Here is a 20,883-nt window from a genome sequence, read left to right as displayed (position 1 = left end):
AAATTTAGTCACAGATACACTATTCAACCCCTGCCAATAAAATTTGGAGAAACCTTTGCTCAGATAACAGGTTTTTTATTAACCAACACAAGCTGCAATTAATCCAGGTGTAAGTGTACGTAGGACCTACAATGAAAAAACATGTGAGCCAAGATTTCTATAAGACAAGTTTTCAAAAACCGCAAAGAAGTTTTAAGATTACTATGTATTATCCAGCAGGCTGACCACACTGCCAAATGTGCTCCAGGGCCAATCCCAGAGCCACTTCTTCTAGCAGTAAAACAGAAAGGAGACTACTGGTGTAGGTTTCATACTAGTGCTGCTGTCAGGTCCTCCAGCAGCCTCTTAACATGCACCTACCATTCTTGATGTCACTTTCATCCATTGCTGGCTCTGGAGAAGGCTTCCTATCTGTTGTGGTGGGTCTCCAGCTATTCCTTTTTAATAATTATCCACATAGAAGAGAGGGTGGAGAGTTTGGCTGCATTTGCCACAGGCCCCATGCCCAGGGTCCAGGCAAGGGACCATAGTCCCTCACATCAGCAGGAGTACCATTGGCTGCACCAATTGGCTCTAGAGAATGCTGCCCACCTCTTCCATCTCCACCCTCCCCATTCTTCACTGCCCCCACTCCACTGCCACCCAAAGAATTTGAATCCATCCAATGCATGGCCTTGCACTCAGCTGCTGATCCCAGGGACTCCATGATGCCCAGTGTCTGGAACTGGCCTACACAGCTCATCTTGTTGGTGTCATATTGTACAGTTGGTCCAAGATATGAACTGCAAATGTCAGGGAAAGGTGACCTGAGGTGTGGGTGGGGGACAAAGGATGGAATGTCAGCATATTCAGGCATTCATCACACCACCATACAGTCTCATAGTTACTTTACTCCCACCCCCATGGGTAGCAGCCTGAGTGCTTGGGATTTCCTCCTCTTCATGGAACTCCATCTCCACCTGGCTTGGCACAAGGGGAAAGAAGCCTGAATCAAGTCCTGGGGCCTCAGATGTGCATATCACCAGGAAAGATAGGATGGTCACATGCTGGAGGCCCCCTCCTCCCTGGGCCTCAGGCTGGTTCATGGCTGCCCAGGGTATTGGCTTTTCTGCTGCCAACTTGGGAACCTCTGTTGATGGTCCCACAATGATGTTCCCACTTTGAGAGTCACTTGAAAGGCAAAGGGCAGGTGTCAGCAAGTGGTTGGGATTTGGGGAGGGGTGAAGCAGAGAAGGGCCTCCTTGCAGGGATGTGGGTTGACAGGTTCCCTCACACTCACCACACAACACTTTAGTGATGTGGATACCAGCCATCATAGGTGGTAACACATAATGATGACAGCACTGGGCAGTCCCTCTACCGCTGCCCACTCATAAGGGATATGGCCCACTCATTTGGTCCATGTGGACATGTGAGCATATCCGAGCATAGCCAAACAAATTGTTTCAGTGCTTCAGGGTCAACAACTTTGGTAAGGTATGTCTCAGAACAGAGACCTGTTCCACTGTCATGAGCCAGAAGGCATGGAGATGTGTGGTGGTCAAGCTGCTCCTGACAGTTACTAGGGCTATACTCACATGCTCCACAACCAACCAATGTAGTAGCACCTTTTCAGCCTTGGTCCAATTAGGCTGGCAGTGGCCATTGCCACTGCCATGCTATCCACTCAAAGGAGAATGCAGAAGAGGTGAAAGGCACCATGGGAAGTCAAAGAATCCCTAGTCTCATCCCACATACTCCTGTTCCCATGATGGCCATGAGGCATCCAGATGAGGCTGCAGATACAGGGTAGCCATTCATGGAGACAGGGCAGGTAAAGGCTACCTCTCTTTGCAGACGCTGACCTGACCATCCCAATATATGGCCTCTCCACGACTTATTCCTCTCCTGCCTCTGCTAGGGATATGTCCACCCACCACCCATCAGTGCTGTAAGCCTGAGTGTCACTGTGACAATGAGGAAGGTGCCATGGTCAGTGATACTGGGCACTGATCCATACACTCCAGCTGTCAGAGATCATGTATCTGAATTGCTTCTGCCTGGACAGGGTGACCATCCAAGCTCTGTGTGAGAAACTTGGGCCAGATCTTCAGGGTCAAGTTCTCTGCCTCTGCGCCATCCCTGGAAGAACTGACCTCACCCATATTTCACCCTGTTGGATCTTGACCTGCAACATAACAGGACACATGCAGTGACAACAACTAGCCATTAGTGCCTTGTTGGGCACAGCCATGTCTGTCATGGCCCACCAGAGACTCCCTTTCATGATCCATGGGATAGAACTCTGCAGCAACCCTCCCTCTGGCAGAAGCTGGCACCATCCAAACCATGCTTACCTGTCCCGCATTGAAGTGCTCAGTGGGTGCTAATGATTAATCCACATTGGCAGCTGATGCATAGGGCTCTGCTTTTACAAGAGAGAAGTTTAAGGACTGTGTGACTGCATTCCACCAAGAATGGCGGAGCTCTTCCCTCTGTCCTCCAAAAGCAGCCTGGGACTTTTCAGCTCACTACAGAACCAAAAACACGGGCCACTCCCTGTACACAAAAGGCCCTACTCAACTGCAGTGCTGCTGGGCTTGGGCATGAGAAGCAGCTTCCAGCCTTGAATAAGGGGAAGAAGGTTTGGTGAGCAGGCTACCCTATCACAGTCCTGCCTCTGCAGGAGGCGTACCTGTCTTGGTTCTGAAATATGATAGGTCAGCCACATAGTGTGAACTTTGGGTGTTGGCATAAAGGGCTCACCCAGTAGCATTAGGTACCATCTCTGTACTTTTTCCATCACCAAAGTGACTTGCCGCTGGCTCTTAGGCTATACTGCAAAGAGGTCTTATATATGGTCCTGTGCCACAAATGTTGCCTTGTGCATTATGGGACATCTTAGCTGAGGGTTTTGTTGGGTTGGAGGGTTGCAGTTGGGTACTGGGTGGGGCTTGGTCACTGCAGAGGAGACAGATGATTGATTGTAATCATAGTTGTCATCCTGAGCTCTTTCAGCCCTCATGGGCATGGACACAGCCATGAGGGGCAGTTGCTTTTTCCTCTCAGTTGGCACCTATGGGCTCCACCATGTTTTTTGCCACCACAACTTTGAGCCTCTGTCAAGGGGCATTCCCAGGCTGAAAGGGTTTAGGGCGTCAACTAAATCTGGCCATGCCCCCAAAATTGCCCATAATGATGTTAGTGCAGGAGCCTGTGCCTCAGTTGTACGGACAGGCAGCGAATGCTGGCAGAGGCTCATGGGAATTGTAGTCCATGGACATCTGGAGGGCCGCAGTTTAACTACCCCTGCCTTAGACTCTCCCATCCAAATACTACCCATGGCCATACCTCCTAGCTTCCGGCTAGCCTTTCATCCAACACAAACTGTAGATGCCAAACCTGATCCAAAAACCTGCTTCTATTCATCCTAATTATTCCACTTATCAACTGCCATCTGTAACTGAAACACAGTTCATATGAAACATTCTTCATCAGCACTGAATAAATTGCAGTCATTTCATATTTCTCTTCTTATAAATCAAAGCCTAAAATAGTTAATTTAATATTTAACTAATTTAAAGTTTATTAGTGTTAACATATTCCTTTAATTGAAAGTACTGAAAACATTTATTGATAATACTCTTTTACCTCATTCGGAAGGGAAAAGACAATTACCATCTTTTAATGTATCTATCAGGCACGCCCACCTTTTGTTGGCAGAAGGATGGATAGAGAAACACACAAAGTAGCATGGAAATGCTTTCAAAGTAAATATAGTTTCTAGACTTACTTTTATTGCACTTCGTGGTTGGAGATCAGCTGATGTGCTGCAATTTGCATTGGTGCCAAATACCCAAATACCAGTAGAATAATTGTCTGTGTTCTCTGAATCTAGAAAAAATTAATTTTATTTATTTTATTTATTGTATTTCTATACCTCCCTCCCCGAAGGTTCACTATTAAATCCTTTCATTAAATCCTTAAAAAGTACTGGGCAGCCTAAATAAAGCTTTCACAGAGACTCTTTAGGATAAGATACTTTGGTTCTTCTTGAAATGAGAATCCCCAATTTATAGCAGAATGTCTGTTCTGGAGGCAATCAGGGAGGAGGTGCACTCAAAGGAGCAGGAAGTCTCCAGTGGAGCCAATCAAGACACAAGAGGAGGCCATCTGAAAAATATCAGGAAGTTCCTAATATAACTATGCTAAATATACTTCAAGCAAATTATTTGTTTAGCACCATGATGTTCAGAAAAAATTACAAAACGTTTTTTTTTTAAAGGCTAATTGATATAACTGTTGTACCAGCAGGAGAATTTGCTCCATGCCATCAGGTCACCAGTTGCATTGAGCTCCTGCCAAGTTCATGAATCAGCTTTTCAGTTGCAACCATGAAATTTAAATTATTATGGTATGCAAAAAGCTTAATGTGGCATATGATACTGGATTACGAATTGCAAGTAGTCAAGATGTGGAGCAAGTGGCTGCAACAAGCCTGATTGGATATGTGGTTAGAATGGACGTGAGTAACATATGGACAGATTGTTCCCAGAGAACCAAAGTACTTACTTAGAGAAATAAGTCAAGGAATGGTTGTTGGAAAAGTAATAACACTGAATCACATTTAAAGTTGCCAACATGCAGGAAGGTCCTCATAACAGCGGTGTCTTGAACATACAGGATCTTCCTCTTCTGTAAATCTGAATCTACAGTCTATGGCAGGAGTGGGCTAATTGTGGCCCTTCATGGACTACAATTCCCATGAGCCCCTTTCAGGGACTATGCCTTTCAGGGGCTCATGGGAATTGCAGTCCATGGACAGCTGGAGGGCCACAATTTGCCCACCCCTGTTCTCTGAGATACTTTAAGGATAAATTTAGACTGTGAAACTTAAGAATTACAATGAAATATAAAATTTATGAAAGGAGCAAGCTATTGAAGAAAGTGGTATACGTTGAAAACAAGAGTGAATTATGACTTCGTTTTAGCTGGTATAAACTAGAAAATTTATTAAAGAAGATTTATTGTGCTGCCATTTCATGGTTCCTTTTCTTCAATTTGTTAACATGCAGGAAGAGCCAGGAGATCTACCAAAATTACAAATGGTCTCCAGATCACAGAGATCAATTCCTGTGGAGAAACTGTCCACAATGGAGGGCGAAATGGATGGTATTATATCCACTGAAGTTCCTGGTGTCTTCAAACCCTGAGTTCCTGGGCTCTACTCACAATTCCCCAGGGATTTTCCAACCTGGAGCTGGCAACCCTAAAGTACAAATACGGTATTTAGAGGGTTAATTCAGTTGTAAAGTTCTCCAGTACACAGGCTAAACTTGCATATCAGAAGGGAGTTATGTTACCTAGCAACTAATTAGGCATCGAAGTTTCTCTTCTAGTTTATGTTTTGCTTACTTATCTTGCTAGACACCAGGACAGAGCTATGCATTGTTCCCTCTCCAAATGTTGCTCTATGTAGTTATCTATCTTAAGTGTTTAGAAGTAAGTCTTTTATTTATTGGGAAAAGTCTTCAATTCAGACTTAGTAATTTCTGAACTGCAACACAAATAAAATATCTTCAGAAATTTAGATATTGTCTCATTCCTGAACTTTTAAAAAGTATCCTGATCTTACATAGTGAATATGAAAGCCTTTACATCAAAGATCTTTTCTGCATGAGGCACTCATCTGGCAGTGGGTCTACCCCTGCTTCCAGATGACATCAATGCAAGCCCAGTCTTGGCCTAGCCCTGGCCCATATCAGGCCCTTGTTTGCCCCATGGCAAAGGAATGCAGACTCTTCCAGTGTTTCCTTCCCTGCTGTGGATGCCATCAGAGTCCAAATCAGGCCAGGCTTGTGTGGAAGAGTCAGACCTTCCAGGCCTAGCTCCTCTGCATCCTCCTACAGCATCCTGGAAGATACAAAAAAAAATGCCCCAGTTGGCTACATGGCATTTCTCAGCAGTGCGGAGCCGACTGGAGCATTTTAAAATTTTCATGAAGGTGGTATTGCATTGCCTCTCATTTGGAAGCAGTAATCAGGGGCAGACCAGGTCAAGCAGGGAAAATCTTCCCCCATCTGGACCCAGGAAGTGGTTGGGCTAATTGCCTCATCACAGGAATTGGTGTCAGCCCAGCATAGCTGCCACCATTCAGAATGAGTCTTAGAGACATTGCTGGTGGAAACAGGAAACAATTGAGGGGACTTCTTACAATAGAGATCCCCACTCATTTTAAGCCTGCAGATGTATCTGGAATTCTGAAATAGGGTGGTAGGCACCATCACAAAATGGCCACCACAAGTTGTGGAGCCAATCACAATATGATATGCACAGACTTTTGTTCTTATGTTTCAGGTTAATGAGAGGCTGGTATACTCTTCAAGAGCTCCTTATCTTGAAACACCAGTACTTACATTGAGTTTTTCACTGACTCTAAAGGCAGTTTCTAACTACATCAGATGAGGAATCTTTGCACTCTTCAGAGCTATCATCCTGTTTAGACTCTATCCCCTTTCCTAGGTTTGAATGGGAGGCTGTTTCTAACTACCCACACATCCTTGCTACCCTTCCCCAGTTCTCCTATTTGTGTTAGACTGCTCTCAGTCATGGCTGAATTACAAAACTCTAAGTACTCAACTCTTTTCAGCTAGGGCTGAAATCAGACTGAATTCTCCCCAGTATCCAATTTAGAAGTTTTTCTTTGCTCGGCTGATGCTAACTAGTTCCTTGGAACAGTCAGTCACTCAAGGGTCTCTCTTTCTGTGAAGAATTGGCCCTTCACAGTCTGCAATTGTTTGTACAACAGCTCTAAGCATTTAAAAAGTGCAGTATATCACAGGTGTATATAGCTTGCCATCTCTTTCTATTTTTTTTTCCATAACCCGTCACTGTTTGGGGGGCTGCATAAAAATGATGAGAGAAATGTTCAACAAATAAAGGGTCTTTTTTTAAGAATAAAGCCAAATTTTTCCTCTATAATTTTATAAACTGGCAGAACACACAAACAATTACTGTTTTTTAAAACATCTTTCCAGGGGTGTGCACTGAGCATTGTAGCCTAAGATTTCAGTTTTGAGTAAATCCATGTTAAAACAAGTCATAGAATACCCAATGTGCAGAAAAGCCCAAAGAGCTGGAAGGGACCATACAGGCCAACTAGTCCAACCCCCTGCTCAATGCAGGACCAGCCCAAAGTCACCTTGAAAATATTATGTCTCCAATATACCATACCATTTAGAAGCAAGCAAAACACTTTATTGCATATTTGTTTTTAGCAAACAATTTTAACAGCTTTAGAAGATGCTGATATTTAAGGAACAATTGGTGAATACAAAATTAGAATAATAGATTCATAGAGTTTGAAGGGGCCATACAGGCCATCTAGTCCAACCCCCTGCTCAATGCAGGATCAGCCCAAAGCATCCTAAAGCATCCATGAAAAATGTGTATCCAACCTTTGCTTGAAGACTGCCAGTGAGGGAGAACTCACTACCTCCTTAGGCAGCCTATTCCACTGCTGAACTAATCTGACTGTAAAATTTTTTTCCCTGATATCTAGCCTATATCGTTGTACTTGTAGTTTAAACCCATTACTGCGTGTCCTTTCCTCTGCAGCCAACGGGAACAGCATCCTGCCCTCCTCCAAGTGACAACCTTTCAAATACTTAAAGAGGGCTATCATGTCCCCTCTCAACTTCCTTTTCTCCAGGCTGAACATTGCCAAGTCCCTCAACCTATCTTCATAGGGCTCGGTCCCTTTGCCCCAGATCATCCTCGTCGCTCTCCTCTGTACCCTTTCAATTATATCGACGTCCTTCTTGAAGTGAGGCCTCCAGAACTGCACACAGTACTCCAGGTGTGGTCTGACCAGTGCCGTATACAATGAGACTATGACATCTTGTGATTTTGATGTGATGCCCCTGTTGATACAGCCCAAAATAGCATTTGCCTTTTTTACCACTGCATCACACTGCCTGCTCATGTTTAGCTTACAATCCACGAGTACCCCAAGGTCTCGTTCACACACAGTGTTACCTAGAAGCGTATTCCCCATCCAATAGGCATGCTTTTTATTTTTCTGACCCAGATGCAGAACTTTACACTTATCTTTATTAAATTGCATCTTGTTCTCATTTGCCCATTTTTCCATTGTGTTCAGATCTCATTGAACTCTGTCCCCATCTTCCAGAGTATTTGCCAGTCCTCCCAATTTGGTGTCATCTGCAAACTTGATGAGTAGTCCCTCCACCCCCTCATCTAGATCATTAATAAATATGTTAAAAAGTACCGGACCGAGCCCTGAGTTCCCCCTCACTGTTTCCCCTCACTGGCCAAGCACCGAGCCCCTACTCACCTCCCTCCAGTCTGATGAAACACCATTGACAACAACTCTTTGAGTGTGGTTCTCTAACTAATTCCCTATCCACCTAACTATCTGAAAATCCAGATTGAATGATTCAAAAATCCAAAATTGAATGATTCAATCTGTAACTGTGTCACAGCAGACATTAGGGAGGGGGGAATCCATGGCTGATGTATCTGGTCAGAATTCCACTGATGCTAAAGAATTATTTCCTTTCAGTTCCTCTAGAGAATATGACCTTATTAGGTGGGGTCATTAGTTGGAACATGAAGTCAAGTAATTAGATCTTGACAGTGAAAATGTACGGCCTTGCAGTTTCTTGCCAGCTTAGAGGCATGCTTCCATACTACAACCTGAGTTAGAAGTCTGGAAAGGAGCAACTAAGAAATGTATTTTAGGAGTACATGAGGGCTGCACAAGGTCCTGGATCTGATCCCTGGTATCTGTTGTTCAGACAGTAGGTCTGAGTTTGTTTAAAATAACAAGGACAATATCTGACATCCAAGTGATAACCTATAGGAAATTTGTCATTGTTAAGCAGCCTTTAGTGTATAATAGACATAAAATCTGTATGTGGTCATCTTGTCAATTAAATCAAAATAATCCTTGCAATACTATTCTTAATGTTACACAAGCAGTTCTCTCTGATTTCATTGACAAAAAAGGACCTGGACCAAACTGGGTCCACTGTTCAATAGGTTTATTTTGGTTTATGCTGATATTCCTAATTAACTGTGATAATATAGAACTGTATTGAATTACTTCAAATATTTTAATCCTTGATTTTTCCTGATCTTTCCCCTCTATGTTGAATAAAATATTTAGTTAATTCTGAATTTTAAAATGTCTGAAGCACCATTTTTAGTGGTTTAAGTTAAAGGGCAATTCCAATCCTTCCCTCAGGTTCCTGGACTGAGCCAGCAGTAAAACAGCAGACTGAGACTGAGTGGGACAGCCAAAATTGTCCCAGAAAAAAGAAAACAAACCACTAGGGCTGCTCAGTCAGAAAGTGAAACACAGGGAAAATTTTGCCTCTGAGAGATGGAAGTAGATTGGGCCACCATAGCATGCAAGCCTGGTTTACATTGTCTACACTGGCTACAAGATAACTAAACCGGTCCAACTGTTAACTGACACATAACAGATATTCATTGTCTCCCTCTGCTCTCTTTCCAGGACAGGAACCTCTTTTTAAAAATGGAGAACCACCTGGATCAATAAATAGGCGGACACGCACCTCTGCTGTGATTGTCTGTTCCTCTATGAATATGTGGATAGGCATTTAAATGAATAAGTCTATTTAAAAAATTCAGTGGTCACCGGAAGTTCATATGTCAATCAGCCATGCCGGGAGGGGACTGGTTGGTGACAGTGGTAGGCAGGCCAAAGTGAAACAAGACTTAATCACCTTGCTCTTTCTTCTCACATTTCCCGCAGCGAGTGAGGAGTGCAAGACACGCAAAAAGCATCCAGAAACATTCGAGACAGCTCGATGGTGAGTCGCAATTATTTCTTCCACTTTGCCATAGAGCATGCTTTGCGTGATAATGCCCAATGTGCAGAAAAGCCCAAAGAGTTGGAAGGAGCTCTACAGGGCATCTAATCCAACTCCCTGCTCAATGCAGGATCAGCCTAAAGCATCCAGGATAAGTATCTGTCCAGCCGCTGCTTGAAGACTGCCAGTGAGGGGGAGCTCACCAACTCCTTATGCAGTCAATTCCATGGCTGAACTACTCTGCCCATGATATCTAGCTGATATAGTTTTTCCTGATATCTGATATCTAGCTGATATAGTTTTCCATGTAGTTTAAACCCATTACTGCGGGTCCTATCCTCTGCTGCCAACAGGGACCTTTCCCTGCTCTCTAAGTGACAACCTTTCAAATAAAGAGAACAATCATGTCCCCTCTCAACCTCTTCTTTTCCAGGCAGAACATTCCCAAGTCTCTCAGCCTTTCCTCCTAGGGCTTGGTTCCCAGACCTCGGATCATTCTCGTCACTCTCAATTTTGTCCAAATCCCATTAAAAATGAGGCCTCCAGAACTGCACACAGTACTCCGGGTGGGGTCTGACCAATGTGGTATACAGTGGGACTATAACATCTTGTGATTTTGAGAGATGCCTCTAAACAGTTTACATGTCTGGTTTCAAGGATGCCATCATCACGCATCACAGCTTCAAATAATTCTTTAGAATCCACCTGATGAAAAGATTTTTGATGCTTTGGGAGATAATCTTTTAAAAGGAAAAACTGGGATGTTAAAACAGCCCTAGAGTAAGCTGTGCCAAGTGGTTTATGCAGTGCTGGCACAGCTGCTGGGGCTGCTCAGCTTGGTTCCAGGTGATGATGGCAGTGGGGATAGTCTTCCCCATTTGGCCATCTGGCTCTGCTTTCTTCTGGTTTCTAGTGACCCTGCAGGGCAGTGGCTTGCCAGAATCTTTCGCAGTACATTAAAGAGGGTCTGTCCACCACCCCTGGAAAAGTGAAGTATGTGAGTTGGCTTGTTACTCTATAAAGAAATGGGGACTCAGTTAAATACTTATTACTGTATGCAACAGGATCCTGTAGACCTCATGTTGGTGATGGCAGCTGCTCTTCTTATTGCTGAATCAGAATGAGGAAAGGCAACAGTGCTTTTAAAGTATAGTCTGGCAGACATTGTAGTGTGTCATCAGGGACTTTCCAAGGGAATAAGTGTTCCAGCCTCCCATTAAAAATGTTCTATTCATTTCTGTGAAATCTCCATCTGGGTAAATAGGACAAGGCTTGAAATTATTAGCTGGCAGACTAAATATAATTCAAACCAGGATACTCCTGTCCTGTCAATAAGATCAAAAAGGGTTTAGGCAGTCCCCCTTGCATATTTTTAATTTTCAGAATATCTGTCTGCTTTGTGATGCCTACACCCTATGCCAGTCTCCCATCAAGCATCAATTTTCATAATGTGTCTACTAATTTGTCCATAAATTGTATTTTAAAAATTGATTTATTCTCATTTGTAGCAAAATTTTGTGGAAAAGGGCGTGTTTTTAGGGGTCTTTCCTCAAAAATTTGTGATATGGATATAGATAACCTTTAATGGCTTAAAAATTCAAATATAGATAATCACAACATAGATGGACATAGGTGATATACACTGAAACCCAATGTGCAGCCTGTCTAAAATGTTTGTGTGTGAAAAGAAACCCCTATATTTTCTCTTTTAGAGAGCATAAAATACTTCTTAAGGCAGTTTTTCACCCTTAAAGGTATAGCATTAAAGGTTTGAAGACTATTTCTATTTTTGCAATGAAATAAAAAAGGAAAATGTTGAGGAGCAAAATATAGGATATTACATTATTAAAGAGTTCAGTGTTTTCTGAATATTATTATTATTATTATTATTATTATTATTATTATTATTATTATTATTATTATTATATTTATACCCCGCCTCCCCCGAAGGCTTGAGGCGGCTTACATAACCCCGTCCCCTAAAACCATAAAATGACAATAAAATCCGTTAATTTACAGTAATGGCAACAGCGATGGCGTAATCTACTCATTTGCTCTCCGCATCCTCAACTACAGAAGGGGGGTGACGCTCTCTACCGCCAGTTTGTGAGGGGAGGGCTGACCAATATCCCGGACCTGCTCTTGTGTGACTGCCTCTGTACCCAACTCCTTGCCCATGCCAGGTGACAATAGAAATAACTGCTCAAATGTAATGAAAGCAGACATTTCCATGTATTTATGAAGGTTTTCCTTTTGACGTTCTGTCTGCATGAGTATGCAATCCACCTATTTTCTTTAAAGCCTGAGTCATCTACTTTGAAGATTTTCTCTTGATAGAAGCAAAGGTCTGGGACCCATACTAGGAATTTCAATTTTGTTTCTTTGTAGGATACTAACATTCTGTAGGATACTAACATGCTTCCCAGTTGCCAGGCTCCTCGTGGTGATTTCCTATTGCTATGGCCTAGGCTCTCGTACTGGGGGAACCCATCCTTTCCCCAGAGTCCAAGATTCACTAAGATAATCACTGTCCAGTAGAACACTGGGGACATTGTCTAGGTGCCAATTAACCCAGTCATCTCAATTAAACAGTTACATCTGAAGCATGGGTCTGAAGGAAGACATTATTTCCCCATATCTGATGGGCTCATTATGAACTATGTGCTTAAGCATAAGCCCATAGTTTGCACACATTCAAAATGCTGAACTCTCCAGCTCTGCCCTCAGAATTTGAAGGGATCTTGAATTCAGCTAGTCCAACCTACTGTCCTAAAACAGAATAACCAATATTATTCAAGTTTGGTCCTAATGGACACCATGAATTACTGGCCTCCCTATTTTTACTGGCATTTTAAAAGTTATTTAAAATTATTGCCTTTTGACCTTATTTTCTGTCACTACATAGTTCTATAGCTTACCACCTATGTTTGTGATCATTCTGGCATATCTTGCCTTCGCTAAGTACTTGTCTGAATGTAGAGCAGTTTCTCAGTGGAACAGCCTTCCTTGGGAGGCGGTGGGTTCTCCATCTTTAGACATTTTTAAACAGAGGCTGGAGAGCCATCTGATGGAGAGGCTAATTCTGTGAAGGTGGCAGATTACAGTGAATGAGCAAGCGGGTGGAAGGTTACAGTGGATGAGCAATGGGGTTGTGAGTGTCCTGTATTGTGGACTAGATGAACCATGATGTCCCTTCGAACTCAGTTATTCTATGATTCTATTCTATGTAGGCTCGAATACTAAATGGGTATTGTAGGATCACCCCTATCTGATTTGTTTGGTTGATTTTTCTGGGAGCAATAGATTGTACTTAATGGTATAAAACAGCGGTCCCCAACCTTTTCCTGGTTGAGGACCGCTCCCGGAGGTGGGGGAGAACCGGCGGCCCGCCGGCAGGGCACAAACTCGCATGCATGGCAGCACCGTGCAAACATGCATGTATGAAGCTGCAGCGCATGTACATTTGTGCCCACCGGCAGGGTGCTAATGCACATGCGTGGCAGCACTGTGCAAACGTGCATGCACAGAGCTGCCGTGCATGCGCGTTTGCGCCCCACTGGCATTCTGGCGGCCGTGCCTGCCTCTTCCCCCCTTGCAGTGAGAAGCTAGCTGGTCTGTGAGCAAAGCGGCTGCTTTGCTTGCGGCTTGGCGAGCTTCTCACTGAGGAGGCAGGGAAGAGGCAGGTGCGGCCGGCGGTGGCCTGGTAACGGGCCGCAGACCGGGGGTTGACGACCTCCGGTATAAAACAAAGTGGGTGGACTCTGTCCATAGTATGATTGGAAGGTACACAACACAGAGGGCAGTCCTAACTACACTTATTTTGAATTCAGTGTGTTTTACTTCTGAGTACAAAGGCTCAAGAAAATCAGATCTGGGCTTGTGCAGATCCTGGATGGACAGACTCCCTGAGAATCCTTCATAATGGCAGAGAGGTGAAATACAAATGCAATTAAAAATAAATACCAGCCGAAGTGGGAAGAAAATCTGTTGGAATTCACATTGAAGTAGCAAAGTGGCTATTACTGAGCTACGAGTAAATAATAGCTGGCCTCACAATTGTTTCTTGGTCCTTGGGTAATGTTGTTCTGTCTTTAGAACTGATAATTGACTCTCCAACTGCACGGTGTAACAAGCTACTTTTCCAAAGCATAGCAATGAAAAAACTATCAAGGTCTTAGATCAGTACCTTGAATGCCGTAACTTCAAAGCAAACCAAATTTTGGAGGCTTCACCAAACAGAATGCCTTGCTCCAGAAAGAGCCACAGCATGACAATATCAATAATATTTTAATTGATCCCCTATATATTCTACCCATTTTAGTATGCACCCCATAGAGTATTCACAATTATCCTTACTACAGCCTAGTATATTATTTCCATTTACCCAATGGAATTGATTAATTAAAGTTTATACCATCCTTTGATACTCACTTATTAACCCACATATGTATGGTTGAGCCAGTTCATTACACCCTTTTGCTTTTTTCCTGCTTCAAAACACATAGTCACACTTCTCTTTCTCACCTGCTGGACTTTCTGAAAAGTGATTCCCAATGTTAGATGATGCCATAGACATCCTCTTTCACCAACAGACTAATACCAGGGTTTGAATTACTATTAAAGAGTGAAAATAATCAGTAGTTCCACAAACCACAAGCAACAACACAGGCACAATTGTCCTTAATCAGCAAGGACCATTTGTAGAATAAGTGCTGTGACTCAGAATCTATCTCTTTCTGTCTCTCTGCACACTGCTTCTTTGCTGAATCTAGGGGAAGGCAGGTGGTGTGGGAAGTACATTGCTTAGAATTTTTTTTTAAGTCGACATCACTGAAGTCATGTGATTGTCAAGAACCAATTGAGACCAACTGTGAAAAGGGGAACAGTTAAGTTTGTAATATTGGTTGTGTGAAACACTTTTTTGGGCCTCATAAACAACCACAGAACCACAAGTTGGGTACAGAGGCAGTCACACAAGAGCAGGTCCGGGATATTGGTCAGCAGGCAGGGCGAATCATTTTGACTGCAAACCACAAGAGTTTCGTAGAGTGGTAAGCATCATCAAACCACAAGTGATCCGCTATTTCTTTCTGTGTGTCTGTCTCTCGCGCGCTCTCTCTCTTGGTACAAAACAGTTGCAGTCTTTGAGAGAAAAGAACCTTATTATCAAGTTTATTTTGCTGAACAGAAAAAAAAAACATGCAAAGTGCAATGGCAAAGAAGAGGTTTATTACAATGACCGCTCTTGATTTTTCACTTCCCAAGGTAAAAGAAATCATAGATCATCCCTTTTAAAAAGTTTTTAAAGAGGAAACCATGGCTTCAAACAGTACATTTGAGTCATTTCCTTCTTACCAGCAGTGCTTCGTGAGAGGTAAGTGCCACTTGAACTTTTAAATATACTTTTGACTCATCCATGTTTAAGAAAATGCATGTTTGCTCTTTCCAAGAAGCTCTTAATAGCACATGTTTTTCCCCCTATAATTATTTTCTCAGATCCTAACAGACTGTGAATGGATGACATTAATAGCTTGGTCCTGTAGGGGTAATTGCACTCAGAATTCATTTTCTGCTCAAGTCACCCATACATGCTTGTCAGTTTCTGCTTTTTAAAACATAATTGTTAAAAATATTCTAAGTTGCATACAACAGCAGAGGTACAAATTACTGAATGAATGTTCAGCTGTGCTGGCAGAGAAATTGGTTTGGAGTTGCATCTCTCTGAGGCTTGAATCACAAACTGCTGTGTCAAGCCAGTGGGACAGGCTACATTCCCATTCACCTTTAACACCAGTCATGAAAGATGTAGTATGCTTATTTTCCTGGGAGTAGGACCCATCAAAATCCCTGGGGCTTCCTTCTAGATAAACGTGCATCCTATTAAGCCACTGTGAGATTCACTTACTTCCAAGAAAGCTGCAAGTGAAGAGAAAGAGGCCAACTGGATGGATTTCTTGCTGTGGATTCTGTTTTGTACTCCCATCTGCAACACTCATATTGAGAAATGTAGCTCTTAACGGGGGGAGGGGTTAAACCCGCAAGAAGAAGGTGGCTTTATTAAAATATGACTGTGTCTTAACTCTGCTCTGTCATCCCAGCAGCTATTGGAGTAAATGTTTTAGTCACGAGGCAGGCTTATTAGCAAGTGTCAAATAATGTAAGAAATACACGGGGTGGGGGGGGGGAATAGGAAGCTGTATACTTCATACTTCATAAGTAAGGTGACCAGATTGTCCCACTTTTGGAGGGACATCTGGGGGCACCTGGCAAATTGTACTTATGTTGAAATTAAACATATATATATTACAATACTATTTTTGCATTCTATGCATTCTATGAAACTTTGTTGCTCAAATTTTTAATCAAGACCACTCCCCCCCTCCCCCCCCGGTCAATGCTGTCCCGCTTTACCAATGTTAAAATCTGGTCACCTTCCATAAAAGATAAGAAAGTAAAAGAATTATTCTGTAAAAATATGCCAAATATAAGCATGGACATGCTATTTCTTACAAAGAATGCAAAATTTCATGCTGGCTCTGCTAGGACAGGGCAGTGGGGTGGGGAGAGAAATATTTACCATCTTTGTGCTCTGCTGTCTCAGAGGTGTCATATGAGCCAAGCAATGGGATTAAGCAAGCAATGGGATTAGGAAGGGTTTCTCACTTTGCCTCGAACAAGACACGAGAATGCGTTGCTTCCTACCAGGCTGCAAACAGGGGACATGTACAGCAGACAAAGGTGACCAGAGCTTTGCTGTCTTTCTGAAAGCCTGAAGTAACGTTTTGCTGGCAATGGAGGACATTTGAACTGAGTTTAGTCATTAGGATTTGTGTGAGTCACATGCCATTTGTTTTATTATATTTTTTGTTTAACCCTCCCCCCACATACACACACACATTTTAGAAGCAAGACTGATGATCAAGCAAGAAGCCGCTAAGCCTTTCCCGACTCATTTCCTTTATGTTACTAACAAGCAAAGGAAGCAATATTAGTGGCATAACAAGGACCTTCCTGAATGTAGTTAACTTGCTTTTTTTCTCTTGCCCATCAAAATGTTTATTTGCTCTTTTATCTGCAGGACAGGAAGACTTATTGAGGAAATTTTATTCATTTGTAATGCAATAAAGATGACCTCTGTAGCACTGTAGGTCGATGGGGCCGTGTACAGTCTGAGAGCCAGGACTTGAACTCTGACAGAAAAGGGGCTTTAAGTAAGGAGCCAGGTCCAAAAGCAGATTTAGAAAAAGGTTGCATTGCATCAGGACCTTAATTTGCTGCTGGCATAAAACATGATTTTTAATGTAGAAAATTGTCACCTTTCTTCTGAATGTTTCATGATTATCAACACATGCACATAAAATTGTGCAAAATATCACCAAATCATAGGCGCAGTAAGCAAGGGAGCCTCTCCTGTGCAAGAACCATTGAAATGTTGGCAAGGACAATGTTGTATCTCATTCAGCCAGGCTTGATCCTGGTGTACTCTTAGGATCTATATGGAAATATTTGCTCTCATTTTCACACCTTGCCAAGTAAAAGCCAGTCTTCCTTCTTTGTGGCTTCAGATTGCACGCACAAGTGTCATGCTTGCATCATGAACAACCTATATGTATTCTGTGGATACTTTTTCTCCTCTAAACATTTCTGGTACAAAACACATGCTTCTCTGACAACTGCAGAAGTAGGACTCAGGTCCCTGTACATGGAGCTGCAGGACAGTTGGATGTTAGGCAATCTTTTGAATTAGCAGCACGTGGTACATGCAGCAACCACTTGCCAGTTACAACTAGAGATTTTAAGCATGCAAATGGCTGCTTAGATAATAATACTTCATGATGAACCTCAGTTTACTGCAGAATTCCTCACTGTCAGCTTGGTGTAGGGGTTAGGACGGCAGACTTCTAATCTGGCAAGCCGGGTTTGATTCCCCACTCCCCCACATGCAGCCAGCTGGGTGACCTTGGGCTTGCCACAGCACTGATAAAGCTGTTCTGACTGAGCAGTGATATCAGGGCTCTCTCAGCCTCACCCACCTCACAGGATGTCTGTTGTAGGGAGAGGAAAGGGAAGGCAACTGTAAGCCGCTTTAAGATTCCTTCAGGTAGAGAAAAGTGGCATATAAGAACCAACTCTTCTTTTTCAAACCTGCAACCTTTCCCTTCCTCTCATCTTCCAATGATTGTTTTCATTCTTAGGCATACAAAACTGTTTAGGAGAACAGATACACAGCATTGATAGACATGAAGAACTCTATATGAAAAAAAATTATTGTTTAGAATTAGAGGTAACAATCAAAAGGAGAGAAAAACAATATAGTAAGTGTATCCTTATATTAAAGACGTTTTCATTCCAAAATTGGGCCTGCCTTGGTATTTTTCCAGAGGAATGTGAGTCTGAAACTGTTTATGGACTATGACATGCAAGGAAAGTTTAGTTGCAGCAGACAGTGAATAGTATGTAATTAGAGTTTTCACTTACTGCTAGTAGCATATAGGACTTCTATGGGAGCTCTGAAGTTTTTCCCAAAAGTTTCTTTTTTTGTGTGTCTGCTTCTTCCCATCAGTAAACTTCACACAATTTTAAAAGACTTGACAAATACCTAGGCTTTGATGCAAGAAAAATAATCATGCCCTTGGTCAAATTGTTCTCACTCCCATTTCTCAGTAGTGTTTATACAAGCCAGTCATTAGAAATGGCCAAAATGGTTTGGTTATTTTTCCCACCAAAATTTATTACACTTTCCCGCTTAAAATTATGACCTACAGGGGGGGGAAACAAATTGTTTTCTGCCATAGACTTTATGTTATCAGTCCATGCAGTTCCCTGAAACGGAAATCCATAATTCTTTTCTAGTGTGTGAAAATTTGGGTGAGGGAGAAGAGAGGAGTGGGGAAGCAAACATTTTGTCCAACCCTCAGTGAAAACTCACAGGATCACAAAGCCTGTCATATTAACTGAATGTGGTATACCACAAAGGATATGACCCTTTTTCTATCACACCACACCAGGTCCTCCATTAGGTAAAGAAGCAAAGATTTCACTGAAATGTCTTGTGGTCCTACAATATAGAGGATACATACATTTATTTCTGTACCGAGATAATTGTTAAAGTTTCTTCTTTCTGTTTTATTTTCATTGAAAAATATGTTGGTGATGGCAATTTTTGTGAGATAACCCTAAATAATCAGGGGGGAGGGGACTCCCATTAACACAGACAGCTGTACTATGCCAAACATAGGTGAATGACTATGAATGTCCGGAATTTGTAAACATAGCTTAATGTTTGGGTTCCTTCTTTCTATTCCATAGAACGTAGCCATTAGGATCAAAGAAGAAATGGAGCACAAAGTGAAACATTTTTTTTAAATCCATTGTTTTCACTAGGAAAGTTACACTGCTTAGGTCTCTATCTCTCCTCAAAATCAATGAGCTTTAAAATGCTTAATGTTGGCTGGATTGGTTCCAGTTATCTACAATGATTCAGCCTTGATTATATATAACCAGCTTTGGTTCCTTCAGTGCAACATTTCGGCCATCATTTCTCTGTTTTGGGTAACATTTGGTACATGGTCAAGCAAGATTAAAAATTGTGTCTCCAAGTCTAGAGACTCTGTACCTTGTGAATTCAAGGCATGTGTATCTGGGACTGAGTTCCCAAGTAGGGCATACATAGAAATACAGCTAGAATTGACTCCTGGTGACTAGGCAGTTTAAATGTCTGACTGGGTATAAAGCAGAGAACAGCCAGGAACAGAAAGTGGAGCACTTTAAGTTCTCACTAAAGTATCTTCCATCAGGTGCCATACGTACAGTACAGTAAACAGACTCTGTTTTAATAAGTGCCGTGTAAGTGTAAGCCATGTTTTTATTTATGGTCACTACAGGATGAAAAAGGTATTGTAGAATACAGAACTGAAACTAAAAGTAACAAACAACACAAAGTGTAAGGGGAGCCTGCCTGCAGCCCACAGTAATTGGGAGTATTAAATTTAACCCTCTAATGACAACTTCCCTATATCCTTTCTTATGTTCTTTTAAAGTAGCCTACAGTGCAATCCTATAAAGAATTGCATAGTTCCAAACTTATGAACTTCTACGTAATCAGGAAGTTGTAACTTTGCTTAAGAGTGCACTGTTAGTCCCACTGAATACCCATGGGATGTAAGCATGATGTCCAGTAAATAATTAATTTTTGTATTAATTGGATTCTGCTCATTACAGAATTTAAGAATTCCAGTTGAAGAACTTATGGATCAGAATGTTCATTTGTTGCATCTATGTAATCCTCTCCAATGGCGAAACTTTACCTTTAATGCAGTGGTTCTCAACCTTCCTAATGCTGCAACTCTTTAATACAGTTCCTCATGTGATGATCCCCAACCATAAAATTATGCAAGTGTTCTTTCACAGAAATTAAGCTGAAACTGACCAATGGCATGAAGATCCATTGTTCATTATTGTATATAAATTGTTTTTTTCCCCAGGGTTTCTCAGGCCAGTTCTGCCTATTGTTCCACCATGCTGATATAGCTCTTTTCTGTTGCTCCAGACAAATGAACACTGTATCTCGATTACGGTTGGGTGCTTTGGTGCCTGAAGCAGCCGGTCTCGCCTGACACAGCCATCACCGTGCCATGGGGGGGGGGGGTAGGGGAGGCACAGGCGTCGGAGTGCCAGTGGGCGCACACATGCAGGCATGGAACTCCGCGCCTGCATGTGTGCGCCCACTGGCACACTGACGCCCACGCCTCCCCTCCCTCCCAGGGTGTGGCGCTGGCTGCTCCAGGAGAGACTCGCCGCTTCAGGCACCGAAGCACCCAATCGTAATCTTGATCTACCCTGCAAGGCTGTTGTGTGGATGGCACCCCCCAGCCAAGCTGCTTGCCCTTCCACGACCCCTGTGAAAGGGTCATTCGACCCCCAAAGGGATCCCAACACCAAGGTTGAGAACCACTCCTTTAATGCCTCCATATCAAACTATGCATGTAAAAAGGTCCACACAATATGGTATGATTTTGAACTCATTTGTTACAAGGGCTGGATC

General features: G+C 42.6%; 1 protein-coding gene across 3 annotated transcripts in view; it reads left to right on the top strand.

Moving 5' to 3' along the window:
- The first annotated feature begins 14,742 nt into the window (after nucleotides 1-14,742).
- Nucleotides 14,743-20,883, top strand: part of RUNX1 (RUNX family transcription factor 1) — a 236,296-nt gene continuing 230,155 nt past the window's right edge. Inside the window, exons 1-2 of one of the 3 annotated variants that reach the window (XM_077342650.1) lie at nucleotides 14,743-14,890; nucleotides 15,105-15,213. In XM_077342650.1, coding sequence (XP_077198765.1) covers nucleotides 15,156-15,213 — 58 coding nt within the window. In that variant the 5' untranslated portion in view covers nucleotides 14,743-14,890; nucleotides 15,105-15,155. Of the gene's footprint in view, nucleotides 14,891-15,098; nucleotides 15,214-20,883 lie in introns of those variants that run through there. The other 2 variants (XM_077342647.1, XM_077342648.1) reach the window with 2 other exon arrangements.

The sequence above is a fragment of the Paroedura picta genome, chromosome 6, assembly GCF_049243985.1.
Source record: "Paroedura picta isolate Pp20150507F chromosome 6, Ppicta_v3.0, whole genome shotgun sequence".
NCBI lineage: Eukaryota > Metazoa > Chordata > Lepidosauria > Squamata > Gekkonidae > Paroedura > Paroedura picta.
The sequence above is the reverse complement of the archived record's forward strand: the minus strand, read 5'-3'. Positions and strand labels throughout refer to the sequence as shown.